General features: G+C 40.8%; 2 protein-coding genes and 1 long non-coding RNA gene across 3 annotated transcripts; 1 reads left to right on the top strand and 2 right to left on the bottom strand.

The window, feature by feature from the left end:
- Positions 1-6,521: 6,521 nt before the first annotated feature.
- Positions 6,522-11,171, bottom strand: LOC133477366 (uncharacterized). Its single transcript, XR_009788316.1, has 3 exons — positions 9,814-11,171; positions 9,400-9,437; positions 6,522-6,559 (listed from the first exon to the last, which is right to left on the bottom strand). It is a non-coding gene; the product is annotated as an uncharacterized LOC133477366 (long non-coding RNA).
- Positions 11,172-11,796: 625 nt separating this feature from the next.
- Positions 11,797-19,477, top strand: taf5 (TAF5 RNA polymerase II, TATA box binding protein (TBP)-associated factor). The gene is made up of 11 exons (XM_061769789.1): positions 11,797-12,357; positions 13,520-13,751; positions 13,825-14,140; positions 14,550-14,713; positions 14,828-14,963; positions 15,073-15,193; positions 16,059-16,188; positions 16,320-16,484; positions 17,464-17,641; positions 18,235-18,412; positions 18,979-19,477. Exons 1-11 carry the CDS (start codon positions 11,949-11,951, stop codon positions 19,191-19,193), a joined length of 2,244 nt encoding a protein of 747 aa, XP_061625773.1. The 5' UTR covers positions 11,797-11,948; the 3' UTR covers positions 19,194-19,477.
- A 1-nt stretch (position 19,478) lies between these two features.
- Positions 19,479-20,683, bottom strand: atp5md (ATP synthase membrane subunit k). The gene is made up of 4 exons (XM_061769791.1): positions 20,589-20,683; positions 19,881-19,981; positions 19,702-19,792; positions 19,479-19,592 (listed from the first exon to the last, which is right to left on the bottom strand). Exons 2-3 carry the CDS (start codon positions 19,965-19,967, stop codon positions 19,703-19,705), a joined length of 177 nt encoding a protein of 58 aa, XP_061625775.1. The 5' UTR covers positions 19,968-19,981; positions 20,589-20,683; the 3' UTR covers positions 19,479-19,592; position 19,702.
- Between the last annotated feature and the right edge of the window lie 47 nt (positions 20,684-20,730).

The following is a 20,730-nucleotide window of genomic DNA, read 5'->3' as shown; positions in this document are numbered from 1 at the left end:
CAGAATATTTTAAAGCCAGAATAAATCAAAATGGGCGGACTTGAACATTGTTTTTATTCAATTCTACTTTTTTGTTGTCACGAATATTTTCACATTAGAGGCAAAAGCACAGGAGGACAATTCCATCGCCGCGCAAAGTGCATTATGCAGTCAGAATTGAGGACTAGACATGACCTGCCTCCAGAGGCCAGTTGATTGACAAATCTCCTCACACTATACTTCAAACATCCACACACACAGCTGGGACGAGAAGCATGGGGATTGCAGGCGGGGGAGGTGTTAGTCATGCACCCCCTCTTTCATCATTCCTTCTTTTATGGGGAAGGGGACAAATAGACATAAAAAACAAAGATGGAATCTCTGTTTCTGATGCTGCATGCCCTAATTACAATTCTGGACTCATCGTACTCGTACGCAGTGATTGATTAACAAGCAAACACGTTTAAGGGCAGATTTGGAGACTATGCAGTGCTGTCATCACAGCATCATTCCTTTTGTATACTGAGGGCTTCCACCATGGTGTCCTCCACGGACATCCTTGCTTGTGTAAGGTTTTACTTATTGTAGCTTTGTCAACAGAGATGTTAGCATGTGCCAAAGATTTTTGGAGATCTTTGGCCGACACTCTAGGATTTTGCCGCGCTTCACTGAGAATTCTGAGTTGTGCTCTTCGATGATCTTTATAGGATGGCCACTTCTAGGAAGAGTAGAAACAGTGCTGAACTTACTTTACTTACTTACAATCCATCTTACCATGGAGTGATGAACATCAAGGCTTTAGAGATACTTTTGTCAACCTTTCCAACTTCATGAAATTAACAATTCTTAACTGGAGGTGTTCTGAGAGTTTTTGGGTATGGTTCATATCGGGCAATGCTTCTTAAAAATAGAAAACTGTATTAACTGAAACCTCCAATCTCATCACATTGATTGTACTTCATGCTACGTAGAGATGGTTAATCACAGTGTTGGTGACGAGCCATGAGGAGATAGAGCAGCTAGGCCCCGGAGACTCAAAGGTGCACTACTTTTTGGTCCGCAGTTTACCATGAAATGCCAGTACATTCCCTCCTAAACTGTTATTTTCTGAAAGGATCACTCTTGTTTCTCATTTTCTGTCATGGCTTTCAATGGATGAAATGTGGACGCCAGGCAATTTTGGAGCAAGTTTGAGGCATATTCAGCACCGATGCCTTGGCCTGGCTCCAGAGTTGGTGTCAGTGCGGCGGAGCTCAATAAGTTATATTAGTTTTCTGTCAACAACTAATTCACTAATCCATTTCATGTAGCAAAACATGCAAAAGAGCCCATTATTCATATTCACACTCGTGTAACGGATAGCGCTCCCTGACTCGCTTGCTCGCTCGGTCACTCACTCACTCACTCACTCACTCACTCACTCACTCACTCACTCAGTCATTCAACATTAAGCATTATAAACTTACCAGTATGCCACAGTAGGCATTGTAGTGAAAATTAAACAAAAGTCTTAGCTTCAGAGAAGTTGTAGGCGGCGAGTTTGAGACGTAAGCATAAAAATATGCTTCCCATCCCACTTGACACCGCTTCCAATTTGTGTTATGCAATATGACGTACTATCATGATTCATCCTGTGCCAACTAGGTTTCTCATATGCACCAAGACTGCAATAGCAAATTTTGTGACAATTTAAACATCTTGCTGGGCATCCAAAACAATCATGGCCAGTCACGTTTGCCCATTCCATTCCCCCACATTGTCTCACTACCCTCTTGTTTCGTCCATGGTGGCCTGAAACGGGGCTGTCGTGGTGCACCTGCACTGTGAATGTTTAGATTCTCTTAAAAACTAAAGATATTGTAATTGTAATTTGTTTGTGTGGTGTTAGTTTAAGCAGACTGTGCTTGTCTATTGTTGTGATTTGGATGAAGATCAGATCACATTTTATCAGCAATTTCTGCAGAAATCCTTTCAAAATCTTTTTTCCTGCTACTGTAAATAAAATTGGGAAAATTAGTTAACATTTGTTTTTGTTGTTGAATGGGTATGTTCAGTCTGGAGGTTGCATAATGAAGTGGCAAATGATTGATGAAGGTGTGTCAGATTTATTTGCCTTCTTCATTCACTGAAAATGATTCATGGCACTCACAATACTGAGGAAACCAAACATTGCAACATTCTCATGGATCCTCGTAATTTATGTAATCTCATTGGCCATGCCTGTATTGATAATTAATCAATTTAAACATTGAGATTTTTGTCAGAATGTAAAAAAATAATATAAAAAGGAAATATAAAAATATTGTAAGACAACAGCTTGTATTATATTGCAACTTTATCGTATTATTTCCTAACAAAAGTGACCAATGCACAACCCACTTTCAGTTCAACTCAAAGTTTGGCCTCGGTATTAATAATTTGGGGATTAATTGTAGGTGCATGACATGGATGTGCCTGAAAAAAATTAGATGTCATGTCTATACTTTGCAAGATGTCAGACTTAAGGCACCTGCAGTGATAATGTGGTCACACTAGATGTGTGCTTGGGTACCTGCCACGTCACTGGAGGTTATTATCACTTTACTCTCTTAGGTGGCAGTATCTATTTTATTCTCAGAGTTTGAAGCAATGATTAGCGATGGACTGCTGCTGATTTGCTTCTCTAGGAGTGAGTCATTCAATCTAACCTGCTTGTCATGGATGTGTGCGGGGTAATTACAAGACATCATTTAAGAGCTTTCCGGTAGTGTGCTATTGTAACACATTCATTCCATTAAAGGCAAAACTGGGATTAACAGAGCTGTTGTTTCCTGAATTAATGTGAAGACAGTTATATATTTTATGCCTGCTTTCATTAATCACCTGTCATTATTGATTGAAGGCACCGCAATACGGTGGGCGACTGAGCGGAAAAGAAACCTTCAGAAAATAATTGCCACAATTTATTATGGGGTTGATGAACAGATGTGTCTCTGTACTCATGACAAAGGCAAAAATCCTCCATGACAGAACACTGCAATAGAACAATTTTTTTTGCACCCCGTGGGTGCATGTTTTGGAACACACCACATAACCCATTAATGAATCAATCACAATGTTCCTCTGTATGAATGGACAGAAAAAGATCCTCACAAGCTTGCAGAAAGTATTCCCAGAAAAGTGGAAGTTGCTGTTGCTATTGCTGTAAAGACCAACTCCATATTGTCTTTTGTTTTCACCATCTGTAGGTGTGATGACCATGTGTCCGATAACAGTGGCACAGCATTTGGCATTTAAATGTGATGGGGGACTTGAAAATCTGCCTTTAATAAAACTTATTTATATCTTTTTTGAAAATTAGTTTGATGCTTTAATCCAGCAGATAGGTAACACATTTTTAATGTTTGCTACCTTAACTGCAACTGTTTTTTTGCTCTACATCCACAGTAGTCCCGAAGCGTCTCATCTCCATGACTACAGAATGGTTGTGTTTGCTCCCTCTCTTTCCCATCACTTGTCTTCCATCTCCTGAGCTCCGACTGCAGTTGTGCTCCGCCTTCTGGCAGTGTGCCCAAAGGCTGATATACTGTGTCACTGTACACCGACTACAAAACACCATGCTTTCCATTACCTTGACAAGGCCGCAATTAAAGCTGATTTTTGGCCCTTGAGATTAAAAGGCAAGGCCAAAAGCTATTTGGGAAACCTTTCTGCTGATCACCTGCTAATATATTTACCTACCACAATTATGGGGCTAAACGGAAGTGTGAGCATGCTATGAAGTCGTTGGTCTGGGTGCAAGCTAACACCACATACTTAGTAAGATCGATGGACCCAGATCAGCTATTAATTAAAAAGTAGTTTAAATGCTTCTATGTTCTGCCGAGCAGGTGGGGAAGGATTTTATATTTGATTGACAATTCCACGATTAATTTACCAGCACAGCAGTGTAGAACTGCACTGCTTTATACTAGTGTTTTGGTTATCTCATTTAGCTGCACAGAAGTCTGGAATTTTAGAACAGGTTTCAATAAGTTGCAGCGCAGTTCTATAACATGGCACACACAATTTTAAACTGTGTTCACTTTGAGGAGGAATAATTTTAGATACAGCTGTTGTGTTGGATCACATTTGATGTGCATGTGGTCATGATAGTGTGACCAGCCATAAAATGGCCAGTGCACAGCTATATGCACGCCTATGAGTGGGGTTCCCAAACTTAGGGGTGGGACCCGGAACATGTCAACAGTTTTTGTTGTGTTGTCACTTGGTTAATACTTCATAATTCTTTAAAAAAAAATAATTTAAAATTGTCTGTTGTGTCCTTTATGATTAGTTTAAATGTTACGGCAATACACTATAGTTTTGAAAGTGTGGTCCTGGACAGGAGCAAAATTTGGGAGACTCTGACCTATTGGTTGATTTATTAGTCTCGCAGTGGTCTGGTGTACTAGCTACACCTGACAACTCCTTAAATATAATCTAGTCTGATAAATGGGAGTTAACAGTAGGTGACAATCTTATGCAGAGAAAAATAGAAGTGGAAAGCTTGTCGGGGATGGAGGGACAGGGGTAGTCCGGTCATTACAGGACTGATGGGAAATGGAAACAAGTACAGAGGGCGGAAGGAGAGAGAGTTAGAGGAAGGATGGCAGTTCTTGGTCTTCGTCAACTGATTGGTAGATAGATGACCTGAGAGAATCAAGCCTAAAGTCAGGAGATGGCTGCAGACAGATACAGATTTTGACCACAGTTCATTTAACCTACATTACATAATTCAGGAGTGGGGACAGCTGGGATGTCACTGTGTTTTATGCGGTTGGTTATTGGATCTAAGCCCCACCAAAGATGGCAAGATTTTCTAAAAGACAGTAATTGCCTCCCCCCCCCCCGCCCCTTATAATTACATGCTCTCCTAGGTCGATGACAACCCATTATTTCTCAGGCACTTGGAAATATCATGCTGATTACTTTGTTATACAGTTAGGTCTAGAAACATCTTGAATGCATATTAGATATACGATTGTGGTTTCTATGTGTGAAATTCCCTCTTTTCCATCTTACCAGTCTGTGTATGTGCGACCACACGTCTGTCTGCCAGAGGAGTCACTCCCCAAGGACATTCCCATCAGGCCGTCCACCCGCCCCTCCGTCTGGTGAGAAGGAATGGCTCTAACAAAGGAAAACGCCCTCTATTTGTTTTTGTCTGTCATAGACAATAACCTTTGCTTTGTTGTGGAATATAATATAACAAAAAAAAGGATGCCAATATGTTGTAGATTGTTATTTTATTTACGGTAATTAATTTAGTGATTTGCGCTTCACTTCCATGACAACTGGCAATGTAATCAGTAAATCTTTTTAAATCCATCCCATCCCGTTTCAACCCACATTAACTGATAACCTTCAACGTAAAGGTGTTCTCTGATTAACCATACACAGCAGCTCAGGACTAACTTCGGGTTCTAGAAATTTTCAAAGTTGTGCCAATCTTTATCAGCCAGTTAATTATCCTGAATGTCCTTCAATAAGTGTCCTCCTGGCAGATGTGGGTAATAATGCGCGACATTTACTCCGTTACATTTACTCAAGTAACATTTTCCACACACTGTACTTGTCAGAGTACTTTAAATGCACCGTACTTTTTACTTTTACTTGAGTATTTATGTGAAGAACGATCGAGACTTTTACTCTGTTACAATGATTGACATGCTGTTGGCTACTTTTATTTATTAATTCTTGCGTGTGCGTGTCTAATTTTAGACTCCATCTTCGACTTCCGCATAGGGCGCACGTTGCGCCAATCAAACGGGATCACTAATGTCATTTGACTCCAATTCACCAATCAGACTACACAAGGCAGTCACATGACGGCACACGTAGCCTTCGCGAGCCAATCAAAATGACTAATTTTTCACCAATCAGACACAACGCAGTCACATGACCACGCACGTAGCCTTCGCGAGCCAATCAAAATGACTCATTTTGGGGGGGAAAACAGCCGCGCGACCGTTTATTTTACAGACTCCAAAAAACAACAGCTTTATCATGAAGCTCTTAAATTGTGACTGCCCAATCTTGGATATTTCAGCCCACTTCTAACTTGAGAAAACAGCTTGCGGTAAGTTGCAGATGTTTCTATTGTTGTTTTGGCAGTGGTATGGCAACATTAGCACTATCCCTACAGTGGCGCACACGCACACGCAATCACTAAGTCTGTTCAGCAAACAGCTTCTTCATGAAGTTATTTAAGCGAATAAAGCAAATAATGTTTCTTTAGGGCCCACTGTATGTGTTGTTGGTTGCTGGGCAGTTAAAAATTTAAATGGTGGCAGGTGTGTGTTGACTCCCATGTGTTATTATTATTATTTTTATGTTCATGCTCCGATTTAAAAAAAAAAAAAAAAAAAAGAAATCAGAAGTTACTCACAAGTTACTCTTTACTTGAGTTCTTTTTTCATTGAGTACTTTCTTACTCTTACTCAAGTAAATATTTGGATGACTACTTTTATTGTAAAGTAACAGTACTCTTGAATATTTATATATTTGACTACTCTACCCACCTCTGCCTACTGGTTGTTCACACAACAAAGCCGCCTCCCTGGAAGAAGAAAAAAATAAGTCATTATTGATCTAATTTCTAATTATTCATTTATGTAGCCACACATTTAGAACACACTGCTGCAACTAGCCATTTGAAATCAGGACCCGAAGATACTAAGTACATGTTTGTACACATACACACATACGTGTTTTCATAATTATAAACAGAATTATGTTTGGTACGTTTTGGCTGCAATTGCTTGTGAATTTTTGATACTGTTGATTTCAGTATAATCTTTATGTGTCAAGGCTTTGACCTTTAACAGGAGAGGCCATACGATTCTCCACCACATCTTTGTGAGTGTATGTCTGTGTGCGTCCGTGCGTGTGAGTGTGTGAATGAGCATGCGTTTGTCAAACTGATGATTAGGTCATTGTTTCCTTAAAACAAAATTTTCCATATTATATTGACCCATCTGTGTATATTAATAAAGTAGGGTGGCACCAGGGGTGCCCTATACCGTGCAAGAGCTCCCCCTGAAATATCAAGCGCACCCCTATAGCACCCCAAAGAAAATGTGTAATTTATTTACTTTTTAAAAATGATTATTATTGTGATTGGAACAATTTGTCATAAACGCATAATCAAAAACTAAAGACGTAAGTGTGCAACAAAGGTGACACGCTGACATTATTTGCTACTATTATTACCTGGTCCACCTAAAGAACAGGAGCAGAACATAATCACCCAACACATGATTTTTCAATCAAATGAGTCATAAGGTCATATTTCAGATTGATCGACGTTGGTGGAGGTATGGACGCTACTTAAGATAATGCTGGTGCCATGTTCTTTTTTTAAGTGGCTGTAAAACCAGTTTGTGTCTTTTTACAAAATAAATGAAATATGTTTGAAGGTAAGTGCTGAAAACCTGCAAAGATTGAGAACAATTTAGTACTGAATTGTTGACATTAAACAGCGTTAAACAGTTATTCACAATCTCAGTTGTACGTATTTTTTAAAAAACTAGCTTAAAACTAGCCCAATAATGCATATAGGCTGGGGAGTATACTTTCTGGTGTGCGTTGGCCCTCCCCCACTATATAAATAACGAGCGCCGTCTTTGTATTCGTCGCAATTGCCAGTTACTTAGTAATAAAACCATGGCCCATTTCCACCGCTACATCATGTAGTTAGTTAGCCTACAACCCCAAAAATGCATCTTCCCTGAAGTGTTATTGTGTTTTGTGTCATTTGAGCAACCGTGTGTCTGTTGTGGTGAACACGCAGTGAGCCGACGGCGAGTTGGACGGCTTCACTGCGAAGTGGCCTGATACTAGTGGCTAGTATCTATTAGCTGCTAATGGGTTTGTGGAACGGTTTTGGGTCCATCCAATACTCCACAGCCTTGCTCCATGCGCTATGCGTAGATCCACACAACAGAGACAATTAAGGGAAGGTTAACTGTTGATTACGTTCGCTAGCCTGCAAGCTAACAAGCGAGCGAGCTCCTGCGCTCGCTCGACTGCGGCGGTCGTAAAAATAAGTCAGCGCTCTGCCTTGGGCCCCATAAAGGCTTGTGCCAGCACTGCCTCCACGAAGGAGGCAAGCCTGTCCCTGTTCAGACAGCGAATGAGCCTCCCACCAAACAGTGGCTGCAGCAATGAATGATCAATTATTCCTACAATCGCAGTCAAATGATTAGACACACCTTTGCGTTCAACAGCATGAAAAAAGTGTGTCCAAACTTTTGACTGATAATGTATGGAACTTTTGGTAAGTCTTGAATAAAGATGTGCTTTCTGAGATACTCGCCAGATATACACCACAACCATGTAGAACAAACCTCACTCATCTTCCCAGCAATTGTAGGGCCATATACTTGCTTTCTTTTTGTAAGACCAACCAAGTCGACAACCTTCGTGCAGGATCCACTTCTCCAGCTAGGTCAGTACTGAATAATGCAGACCCCCTTACATTTCATCACCCAAATAGAAGAGCTCGTGTGCTAACGCTCTGCCTTCGCACCCATTATTCTGCTTGGGTGCGGAAAAGGCTGTAAAATGACTTCATGCACACACACACGCAGACACACAAGAGCACGACTGCTTTTTCTTATACTGCATGACTGAGAAAGAAACTGACAAACTAGACAAAAATGATAAAGTAACCCTTCTTCAGAATAACTTCATCACATTGGAAGCCTTCCAATGGAAGGTTCCTTGACATTTCGTTCTTATTTGCTGCTTCATACCTCTATTTTCAGCATTTCGTTTGCCCGCATTGTCTGAGGGTACCACACCTTCAACATGGCATTGCCTCCTCCTCGCTGCCTCACCCCTCCTTTCCCCTGACCCCCACCCACTATGCAGCTTTCTCCCCACCACTCCTTTCGCATTATTCTCTACCTTCATCTTTTCCTCCCTCTTCTCTTCTACTTGAGCAGTTTCTACCTCTTCTGAGAGTCACACCTCATGAATTATTTACACCTGCATCACCACTGGGGACTTGTGCTGCGCTGCCTGATCGTTTACGGCTTAAAGACATGAAGCCATAGAATATTTTCCAAAAGGCAAAAAAAAATGCACCACCTAAATTTGCTTGTATGCATGACAGAGTTACCAGCCTGCTGAGTTCTGCTGTCGTGAAAACATTGACACAAGATAAAATATGAAGAGAGAGAAACGTGACTAGCTGTGGGATGCCTATAGTTTGACTGTTATCATGTAGAATATGTCAAAAAACAACCAGAATGGAGATAAACAAGGATAACAGGGGGAAAAAAAACCTCCACACAATTGAATTGAAATGTTAATAAATTGTAATTGGTACACAAATGAAAGATGCATAACAATATAAAATGATTGTGTGTAAATGGTGAATTGATATTAAGTCACCTTCATGCGGCAGATGTATCCCGCACCACTTCTCACGGCTGCAAAATAAAAGAGAAAAAATAAAATCCTGGAGACCTGCCACGCCCCACCCTATGCCCTCACAAGTATGTCTGCATCCTTACACACTGTTCTGCACAGCTATATATTTTACAACTCACAGTGATGAGATATCTATAAATGTCTCAATTCTGATTTACTGTACATTTTGTTATTGACCCTCACAGCCATCTTAAAGAGAACATTCTCTGTTAGCTAGAGGCAGCACTTCTCCCAATGCCCGTTAAATATATAAACACAATAATAGCTTCTTAATTTGAAGACCTGATGCATAATAGTGTACCATGGGTGGTACCTGCATTTGCAGAATGCTAATTGGGATGACATAATTCTATAGAAAGAAATTATTATATTTACATAGATTGGGTTGAATTTCAAGAAGGAAAAAGTGTCAGCTCTGTATATTTCTTGTACAAAGCTGCATGTGTTGGGTAAAACCACACCCTGCTGCCTCCTGCAAGAGAAAGAAATGCAATGAAGTCACCAGTGAGGTGTAAAAGGAAGGGACGAATGAACATGCGTCTCTCACCTCCTCCCTCGCCCATTTTATTATTTTCATGAAGACCACGTGAGCAGTTTTACATAAGATTGAAGAAGACTGCTCGGGCAATTTTCAAGTCATATTCACATATTTACATAGTCACAATTCAGAACACATACTTTTAGCTCCTATTCCATTTTATCCCTCAAAACAAAAAGCTGAACATGTTGATTTAGATGTATTTTGCATACATATAGTACACAAAAATGTAATACCCTTTTTCTTTTCTGTAGGCTATGTGCTTACAGATGTGGTGCTCTGGACTGGTGTGTGTGTGATGTGTTTTTTTTTTGTTTAATTAAAAAAATATAAGTAGTTGACCACAACAATGGATTAAAAAAAGGATGTGATATGATGCAATGAAAAATCTGATATCATGCTATCCTTGACTCATTTGCACATTTTTTTCAGATTTAGGTATTAAAATGCCCCCAAAACTATCCGTTTTATCTGCGTTACATGCTGCTCTACAATCGGAGAATTCATCCTTTTTTTCTAATTAAATGGACAACAGTGAAGAGGCATATGTCAGTGCTGACCACGCCTTGAATTGCTGATGTTAACGTGTCTCCCACACAGCAAACACCCCCCATCTCTTCTGCATACTGAGAACCCCCCTGCCATGTTATACAACATCCTGCCGCTTGTCCTGGCCTCTTTTGTCCCACAATATGAAGTTTAAAAAATGTTCTTAAGAGGAAATAGTGCAAATAAAACAAGGCAGATGTATAATGACCTTGGATAGGCCCGCATATATGAAGAATCTGTATGAGGATATGAAGTGCCTGTGATAAGACCTTTAGACGTGTAAGATATTTGCATTGGATACTGATACAGAAAAATCAAGTGTGCTGAATCGAGTGAGTTATTGCACACCCCTATGATGAAAATAAAATGAAATACTGTACTGTAATATGTTGTGAATTTAAATATTCTGAGCATTAAGATGCATAAGAAAAAGAAAGTTTCTAAGAGCTATATTGGAAAGGGTGATAGAAGAATTATGTTTTATGAATAGGATGACTTGGCTGATTCTCACCAGGGAAATATTGATCTTTTTAGAAGTGGATGATAGTTTATGCCTTTTTTTCTTGGCTGTAACATGTTTGACACATTATTATAGAAGGTCATTGTGTTAAGGCTCTGGGGGAGGGCAGGGGTGATGTGTGACTAAACTGCCCCCACCTGGTATGAAATGGTAGGCAAAACTCATTTTTTCAGCCCAGGCTATTGTACCCAATGTTGTTATTATGTCAAGTAAATACAAGCCTGGGATATATGTACTCCAATTATTGGATCCCTGGACGGGAAATTTCATTAACTGGTCATTGGGAAATATGACAATGCATTACAGTGTTCACTCGCTAAATCATGGTTTACTGATTGCGGATTCAGTGTATTGTGGATTCCCCCCCCCTATTCAAATCGCGGATAATTCGGCATATCGCAGGATTTTGAGTTTATGTTGTAATTTTTTGGGGTGGTAAAATGAATGCTTCCTAGACTAAATCATTAAAACTGAAAAAAAATAAATCATTAAAACGCATATTATAAGGAATAAAATACATAGTGTACAGTACGACTGTGCATTATGTCTAAGTGTTTAAAAGGTGTTTGACAGAATAGAAAGTGTTTAAGAGTTTGGAAGAGGTGAACAGGCGTGTGTGGGGAAGGTAAGATTCTGGGGAGGTTCATAGGTCTTTAAAATATGTATAATTAATCACAGAAATATGTGGCTGGTTGCTCCTTCACGGATTTCACCTATTGTGGCTGTGGTACGGAAATAATAATAATAAATTCACTTCAGAGGGTCGACATTTTCACGCCGTAAAGGCATTGTGGCACGTGACCACAGCAGCGTAACACAAAGCTAGCCAATCAGATAGCTTATGTAGCACCTCGAGGGTTTTACTTTTTTTGTACCATTGCGCATGCGCAGTTCATTTTGAAAATGGCGGCCGTACAAGGCGGTATGGCCGACGCTGTTGAAATAAAGGACATTAAAACAGAAGCACCCGTTGATGCAGTCGTCAACAACAATGCGAATGACGGCAGGGTACTTTCTGCGTCCCCCGGGCCCGGTGCTTCGGTTGGAAGTAACAAACCCGCGACAGGAGCTCTGGAGGAAAAGCAGACATTGCTGGCAATTCTGCAATTCCTTAAAAAGAACCAACTCTCCGAGTCAGTCGACATTTTGCGTCGTGAAGCGGGATTACCCCAGGATTTGTTCGATTTGAAGGAGGGTGATGCGTCCTCAGGTTCTGGAGGTGCAACAGGGACTGTGGAAGGAGGAGGTCTGGATGCCAACTCTCTTCTGAGCCGAGTGACATCCTCCTCTGGAGCCCAGGCGCCAGTTAAAGGTACGATGGAACTTTTTACATGGAGAATACTTTGAGAATGTTTTTTGTTTGTTTTTGTTTTAATCTACTAATCGAGAAAATGTGTGATGTACTATTTTATGATACCTATAATGTTTTGCTAGTCCCCCTAAATATTTTGTGTTTATGTGCATTCATTTTTCCTCCACAGAGGATGTTTTGTCCCATTCGTTTTATCTGTACAGCACATTAACCATTGTAGAGTGATTGTAAATGATCCATCCATCCATTCATTTTCCGATCCTAGCTATTTTTGGGCGAGAGGCGGGGTACACCCGGAACTGGTCGCCAGCCAATCGCAGGGCACATACAGTATAAACAAACAACCATTCGCACTCACAGTCACACCTGTGGGCAATTTAGAGTCTTTAATAACCCTACCATGTTTTTTGGGATCCCGGAGAAAATCGGAGTACCCGGAGAAAACCCACACAGGCACGGGGAAAACATGCAAACTCCACACAGCCGAGGCCGGATTTGAACCGGGGTCCTCAGAACCGTGAAGCGGATGTGCAAACCGGTCACCCACCATGCCGCCCACGATTGGAAATTATGTTTTAAAAATGTCAACTCTGCTTTTAATGCGTCCTCCAATTCCCACAAATGTGCTGTACCATTTTGCGAACACTTGCAGAATTAGTTACAACTGTATAATAATATAAGGACACTAGCTGCATCTAATGTTCTGCCTTTTCAAAGCTAATAATGCCCAGTTTTGATTGACACATCCATCCATTGTCTTTACCGCTTCTCCTCACTAGGGTCACGGGCTGCTGGAGGCTATCACAGCTATCTTCGGGCGGGAGGCGGGGTTCACACTGAGCCGCTCGCCAGCCAATTGCCAGGCACATAGAAACAAACAACCATTCGCACTCACATTCACACCTACGGGCAATTTAGAATCTACAATAAACCTACCACGCATGTTTTGGGGATGTGGGAGGAAACCGGAGTACCCGGAGAAAACCCACACAGGCATGGGGAGAACATGCAAACTCCACACAGGCAGGGCTGGGATTTTAATCCCGGTCCTCAGAACTGTGAGGCAGATGTGCTAACCACCGTGCCGTGATTGACAGAGTCAGAGATTTTACATATTCTCTGTATTGTGATGTTAATATTGAATTGCTAACTTGTCTTTCAGCGCCACCTGCAGAGGACCAGCCGGATGTGAGTGTGGTTTTGTCTGCTTACAGCCAGCAGGGAGACCCAGCTCTCTATGAGGTTTATTACAGCGGCTTGAAAAAGTTTATAGAAACAGTTTTGGACTGTCATAGAGCAGAGCTGTCCCAAGTTTTCTACCCACTGTTTGTGCACATGTACCTAGAACTGGTATACAACAACCATGAGAATGTGGCCAAGGCATTCTTTGAAAAGTGAGTTTCCTTGACAAGATTTTGTTTCTCTGCTTGCTAGCTAATTTAATAACCTGCTGCCACTCCATTGCAGGTTTAGCGGGGATCAAGAGTGTTATTACAGAGAAGACCTTCAAGTGTTGTCGGGTTTGACAAAGAAGGAGCACTTGAGAGGCAATGAGACTCTGCTTGACTTCCGGACTAGCAAGTTTGTCCTGCGCATCTCTCGTGACTCATACCAATTGCTCAAGAGGCACCTGCAGGAGCGCCAAAACAACCAGATCTGGAATATCATCCAGGAGCACCTCTACATTGACATCTTTGATGGGATGCCACGCAGCAAGAGCCAGATTGATGCAATGTCTGGTAGTCTGGCTGGAGAGGGCAAGAGAGAGGCTAATAAGGCAAAGGTGGGCGTGCTGTGCACAAAACATAAAAGACAATCATTAAAACAGTATTAATAAATCATAAATAACAACAATGACATTTTTTATATAATATAAGAGCGCTCCCTTTACATTGGCATTTAGCCTACAGGAGGTGCAGGATTTTATTCCCTCATGTGGCACATGTGTGAATCTGTGAGTGCCAAATACCTCTATTGTAAACAAGCTGCCGCTGAAGGCGCATATAACAAGTGCAGATACTCTAAAGAATGTCACGGCTAAGAACACAGACAGTCCACAACGGGTTTCCACGAAACAACATTAACATTAAATGACAAAAAGGGTGGAAAAGTACAAGTTAATGAGAAAATTAATTGAGCTGTTGTAACAGGCTGCCAACTCACAGACGCCTCTTTCATCTACCTCCTCCTAGGTTTATTATGGATTGCTTAAAGAACCGGAAATTGAACTACCACTTGATGATGAGGACGAGGAAGCAGAGAATGAGGAGGGTAAACCCAAGAAAAAGAAACCCAAAAAGGACAGCATGGGCTCCAAGAGCAAGAAGCAGGATCCCAATGCACCTTCACAAACAAGGTATTGATTTACATGTATCTGTTTCCATGCATAGACAGATGCAGTTGATTAAACTGATGCTGGACCTTCATGCAAGCCTTGTAAATTTCCTGAAAACTGTGCTGTGTTTCTCAGGATACCTCTTCCAGAACTAAAGGATTCGGACAAATTGGACAAGATCATGTACATGAAAGAGGCAACCAAGAGGATCCGACTGGGACCGGATAACCTCCCTTCCATTTGTTTCTACTCTTTTCTCAACGCATACCAGGTCTTAACCCTTACTTACTTTTCAATTGGTGTTTAGAGAGTTCAAGTTGGGTAAATATGAACTCAACTGTTCGTTGCTGATTTTTTTTATGTTGCCTTTTTACCTGCAGGGTTTAACTGCTGTGGACTTCACAGATGACTCTAGTTTAATTGCAGGAGGCTTCGCTGACTCCTCAGTCAGAGTGTGGAGTGTCACTCCAAAAAAGCTACGCAAAGTCAAGTCAGCAGCAGGTATAGTAAATAAACAAGAGCACTCTCCTCCACTAAGGCATCAAATATTTATCACCTGTCAAATCCTCAGTGAAAAAGCCGGACCAAGATTCCTAATAGCTGAATGGAGAACATTTCATTGATGTCCAGTCTTCTGGGTCCCAGGGAACAAAATTGAATAATAAATCCTGAGTAACAAACGTAATACATACAATGTCAACATTTTGATTGCTACTAATTACCTTAGATCAGATCCAAGCGGAACAATGTTACCTATATACAAATAGAATAGTGTTCACATTAAATTATATTACATTAGACAGCCATAAAAGAAAGGTTTTGTTTTTTACAAATGACGATTTCGTTCCATTTTTCATGATGCAATGAATGTGGGGATTTTTTTGTGAACTTCTGACCAATTATTATATATTATTATCAAACAGTATTAGTGAGGATAAGCAGTTAACAGAATGGATGGATGGTAGCACAGTGAAAAAGTGGTTAGCACATCTGCCTCACAGTTCTGAGGACCCGTTTTCAAATCTGGCCTTGCCTGTGTGGAGTTTGTATGTTCTCCACGTGCCTGCGTAGGTTTTCTCCGGGTACTCTGGTTTCCTCCCACATTCCAAAAACATGCATGGTAGGTTAATTGAAGACTCTAAATTGTCCGTGGGTGTGAATTTGAGTGTGAATGATTGTTTGTTTATATGTGCCCTGCAATTGGCTGGCAACCAGTTCAGAGTTTACCCTGCCTCTCGCCCAGAGTAAGCTGGCATAGGCTCCAGCACGCCCACAACACGAGTGAGGATAAGCGGTACGGAAAATGGATGGATGGAAGTATTTCGTGCAATGGGGCTAACTTGGTGTCATTTCTTTCTTGCTTAAGACCTCAATCTGATTGATAAAGAGTCAGATGATGTACTGGAAAGGATCATGGATGAAAAGACAGCCAGTGAGTCCAAGCTCCTGTATGGGCACGGTGGTCCTGTGTATGGTATCAGCTTCAGCCCAGACAGGTAAAAAACATCTGTTCTCCACCTGGTGCTGCATGGCTCACATGTTCTCCTGAATGAGCTGCTTCAACATGAAACACATAAACAGTATGTGATCATTGATCAATGTAGTAATGATTGACGTGCACTTTTAGAAACTACCTGCTGTCGAGCTCTGAAGATGGCACAGTGAGGCTATGGAGTCTCCAAACCTTTACCTGTCTGGTGGGCTACAAAGGCCACAACTACCCTGTGTGGGACACCCAGTTTTCTCCCCATGGGTACTATTTTGTCTCCGGGGGACATGACAGAGTTGCCCGGTAAGAATTGTGGACACTTGTTTGCCGCAACAATTTTGAAGACCAACCGTGTTTGTGAGACACTTTGAAACAGGCACAAGGATCCACCTATTATGTAACGGTACTTAAAACACTCTCCAGTACTGTACTACATACACTGTTAGTAAGCTGGAATAAACACATTGTTCACACTCAAGGATCATATACCACCCAAAGGTAAAATCATGTACTGTAGTATCAACATTTATCCATATATACTATACTACTTCATAAAACATGAGGAAAAAAACGGTAAAAAAAAATTTCTTTGAGGATTCGATAGTTAAAAGCGAGTCCCTAATAATGTGCATAGCTTTTACTCACAACAAGGCTGCAAACAGAGAAGCAAACTCAGGGTTACCAACATAGCAATTTGATCGCTATATTTAGCGACTTTTCTCCCCTTTATCCATGGGGGACCCACTTTTTCCTGGATCGGACTACAGGATTTTAGCCCTGTTATTGACCTGATTTGCTATTGCTGGCGATTTCCCAGTTCGGGCCCGACATATTTTGTCAGGAACGACAAAACTTCTTGTAGTGTGACATAATCCACGACCTATGATCTGGCCCTATGATAGCCCCAACAGTGTTTGATTTGGCAAGATGTAGCCCAGTGATCATAAAAGACGGAATACGGTGATATCATAATACATGTGTTGCCAGTGTTTGACCGAGATACGGCAAGACTTAATGCCAGTAATCTAACTAGTGCCATCGTGAGAGCCCAAATGTGTCTTGTAGTCTGATCCAGCCATTCGCACATATGAAAAGAAAAAGCAACTAGCGAGTTTAATTTGCGCTAAGAAACAAATAACATGAGCAGAATCAGTTTGACATTGTTTTCCGTATAAGAAAGGAACCCGCTGGAAGGGAATCACTGAGTCAATCGCACAGAACATTGACAAATACATGGTACCCATGGGATGAAATATCTCTCTGATATATCTCCCTCCTTCAGTCTTTGGGTTACAGATCACTATCAGCCTCTGCGGATGTTCGCTGGTCACCTGGCTGACATCACTTGCACGCGCTTCCACCCCAACTCGAATTATGTGGCCACAGGGTCATCTGATCGTACGATCCGCATGTGGGATATCCTGAATGGGAACTGTGTTCGCATCTTTACTGGTCACAAGGTGAGAACTGTTAACGTTCCTACTTTGAATTTGTATCTGATTTAATGTGCCTTTTAAATCAGTGGGCCTCATTTACTAATAATTGTGTAGGAATGTTCTCACTCTGTTGTTGAGCGTATATGCAGACACCGTCATTTCTTTGCACCATTGTGCGTATGTTAATGAATCAGAATTTATTCTGTATCACGCGACTTGCAATCTGCATAAACAGCGCCCCAATTTCCCTATAAAGCTATAGCTGAGATAGGCTCCAGCACGCCCGCGACCCTAGTGAGGATAAGCGGTACGGAAGATGAATGAATGTTGTTCCAATACGTTGTGCATCTTCGGTAAAAGATGTTTGTTTGACGTATTTACGATGGCTGATCCTCTTATTATTTGTGCGTACGCATGGTCTGAGGATGTTCTAAATTTGTTTGCAGAGTATGAACAAAAACAAGTACGAACATATTGGAAAAACGACAAGTTTGTGTCAAACGTGTATGCGCGATTGACTGTGCATATGGACAGTTAATGAATGAGGCCCAATGTTGTTCACAGCAGGCAATGAGGTCCCGAAGAGAAGTCTAACATCTTTTTACCGCATCTTCTAGGGTCCGATCCATGCTTTGTCATTCTCTCCTAACGGGAAGTTTTTGGCTTCCGGGGCCACAGATGGCAGAGTTCTTCTTTGGGACATTGGTCACGGACTCATGATTGGAGAGCTCAAAGGCCATACAGACACCATCTACTCTCTAAAGTTCAGCAGGGATGGTGAAATTCTTGCCTCTGGTGCGTGCTTCACTGTCGTTTTGTGGACTTTAACATGCTCTAATCAGCCACTTCCAAATGCTTTATATGTTGAAGCCGATTTAGTGTAGTGTAATGAAGTGTTAGCACCTCAATAAATAGGGTGACAAAAGCTCATCTGTAGTAAAAAAAAAAAAAAAAAAAAAAACAGTCACAGTTGGAGTCACTCTGCAGACAAAATGTATTTTATTTTTTAAATGACGAGTTTGAGAGATGCTAGTCTGCTTCCTGGCTACTGTCATGATGCCCTTGAGCAAGGCACCAACCCAACCAAGCTCAGGTGGTGAATCACTGTTTGCACACCACTTTGACTGATATCTCTCCTTGCATGCTTACATGTGGCACAAATACACAACAGTGTGAGTTGAATTTCCCCTTAAGGGACAGTGAGTTCAAAAAAAAAACAAAAATTAAATTAAAAAATGTGATGGCTTAGGGTTCAACTCCCTCTTCGGGGATGAATAAAGGTTCTAAACTGTACATTTATGTGTGTGGCATGTGTATATTTATATATACACAGAACTAGTCAAGTATTTTGTGTCTTCCAGGCTCCATGGATAACACAGTTCGCCTGTGGGATGCCACGAAAGCATTTGATGATTTGGAGACTGATGACTTTACCGCAACGACAGGACACATTCATTTACAAGATAACTCACAGGAGCTTCTGCTTGGCTGCTACACAACTAAATCCTCACCTGTCCTGCACATTCACTTCACCCGCAGAAATCTGCTGTTGGCAGCAGGTGGCTACAATCCATGAAATCTTTTAGTGAATTGAGATTGAAATAGTTTTTTTTTCCCTTCCACAAGTAACTGATATTTTTGGAAGGTGTGAAAATATCTAATAATAAATGATGTATTTAATGCTTGTCAACTCTTATTACACTTGATCTTGATGTGGGACGTAAATTTAGTTGTCCTAATACGGTGCCATTGTAACTAATAACCATGTTAGAAATATTTGTAGCTCTACATCTGGCTGCCACATTTGTATTATAGTCTTTTTATAGCTAAACATGTAAATAAAAAGTCTTTTTTTTAATGCTTTGGGCAGAAATGGTCTTTATTATTAACATAGAGAAATCAAACAGTTATTATATTCCAAGCACATCCAGCTGCCTTCTCCACTCCCAGCAGGTAGAAATCAAATACAGTACATCTGTAAAAGGAGACAAGCACACTACAGTTCACTGAACCAAAAGTGTGTTTTAGTACAATGAGACTATTAGCGTGTGTGTTAGAGTGTGAGGTATTGTATGTACACTTACATTACTTCTCAGTGACTGCGGCTTGTTTCTTGGGCTTCAATTTGAAGAAAAGGGCAATTGCTGCTATGCTGGCATATGTGGCCAAAACGCACTATGAAAAGAAGTTAACCATGAAACAAATGTGTATATTAAAATATGAGTTATTTAATATAGAATATACAAAGTTGCTGTTGACTTACATTTCTCCTGCCTACCAAGGTGTAAGCGTTGAAGTACTTTGCAAACCCAGTGAACTGGTGCTGAGATCCTGCGTCATGACCTCCCATGATGGTTAGTGAACCTAGGTCAGGATGAAGGGCATTAATAAGTTGTATCATTTGATAATTACACTTTAGTTGCACTTAATCGAACACAAACAGACATCTACATTCTGCCTTAATGTAGTACTGTATGTGCATACACAAGTGACATTTCTTTAAGATACTTTAGGAGTAAAATAATAGTTAAACTTGTCAGGGTTTGATGTACAGAACAGTACAGTACACTGAATAATATTCTGCCACACAAAATTCCAGAACCTTTGGTACTGTCGACTTACATAATTGTTTTCAACTATCGCATGTCACCTGAATTCGACTGGAGTAATAAACCAGACCGCAACGCATTGAAATGTCTTCACGAAGTTTGTTTTATGCCTGTTGTAATACTGTATTATTATTATTAATTTTTTTTTGTGGGCGAAGAGTCTGACATTGACGTTTTGGTCACGCTCTCGCTTGTTAGCATATGATGCTAACTGTGAGCCGTTTACAAAGCGTTATCGTTAGCTTTGTCTATGTTCAATGACGTGAGCCAATATGACATGGAAATTTACGAATGTGAATTGACTATGAAGCATTTATCAACGCCAAGTCCAACGTAAGTAACCATAAAAACTATATTCTTACCTTGAGCACAAGACCCTTCAGGAGATTGCTTTAGCCTTGCTTGTGCCCTTCAACGGATCCCTTGATGTTAGAATTGAAAGGAAGTCCCACCTACTTATTATTGTTAAATTATTCCCATTGGTCTAAAATAATGACGTACGAG

Source organism: Phyllopteryx taeniolatus, chromosome 4, assembly GCF_024500385.1.
Source record: "Phyllopteryx taeniolatus isolate TA_2022b chromosome 4, UOR_Ptae_1.2, whole genome shotgun sequence".
Taxonomy (NCBI): Eukaryota; Metazoa; Chordata; class Actinopteri; order Syngnathiformes; family Syngnathidae; genus Phyllopteryx; species Phyllopteryx taeniolatus.
The sequence above is the reverse complement of the archived record's forward strand: the minus strand, read 5'-3'. Positions and strand labels throughout refer to the sequence as shown.

Bases quoted from the DNA above. Each gene is read 5' to 3' on its own strand.
- atp5md (XM_061769791.1), bottom strand. From the start codon at position 19,967: ATGGGAGGTCATGACGCAGGATCTCAGCACCAGTTCACTGGGTTTGCA. The intron at 19,793-19,880 runs GTAAGTCAACAG...TTCTTTTCATAG, and splicing joins CCTTGGTAGGCAGGAGAAAT to TGCGTTTTGGCCACATATGC.
- taf5 (XM_061769789.1), top strand. From the start codon at position 11,949: ATGGCGGCCGTACAAGGCGGTATGGCCGACGCTGTTGAAATAAAGGAC. The intron at 13,752-13,824 runs GTGAGTTTCCTT...ACTCCATTGCAG, and splicing joins GCCAAGGCATTCTTTGAAAA to GTTTAGCGGGGATCAAGAGT. The intron at 15,194-16,058 runs GTATAGTAAATA...TTCTTGCTTAAG, and splicing joins CAAAGTCAAGTCAGCAGCAG to ACCTCAATCTGATTGATAAA.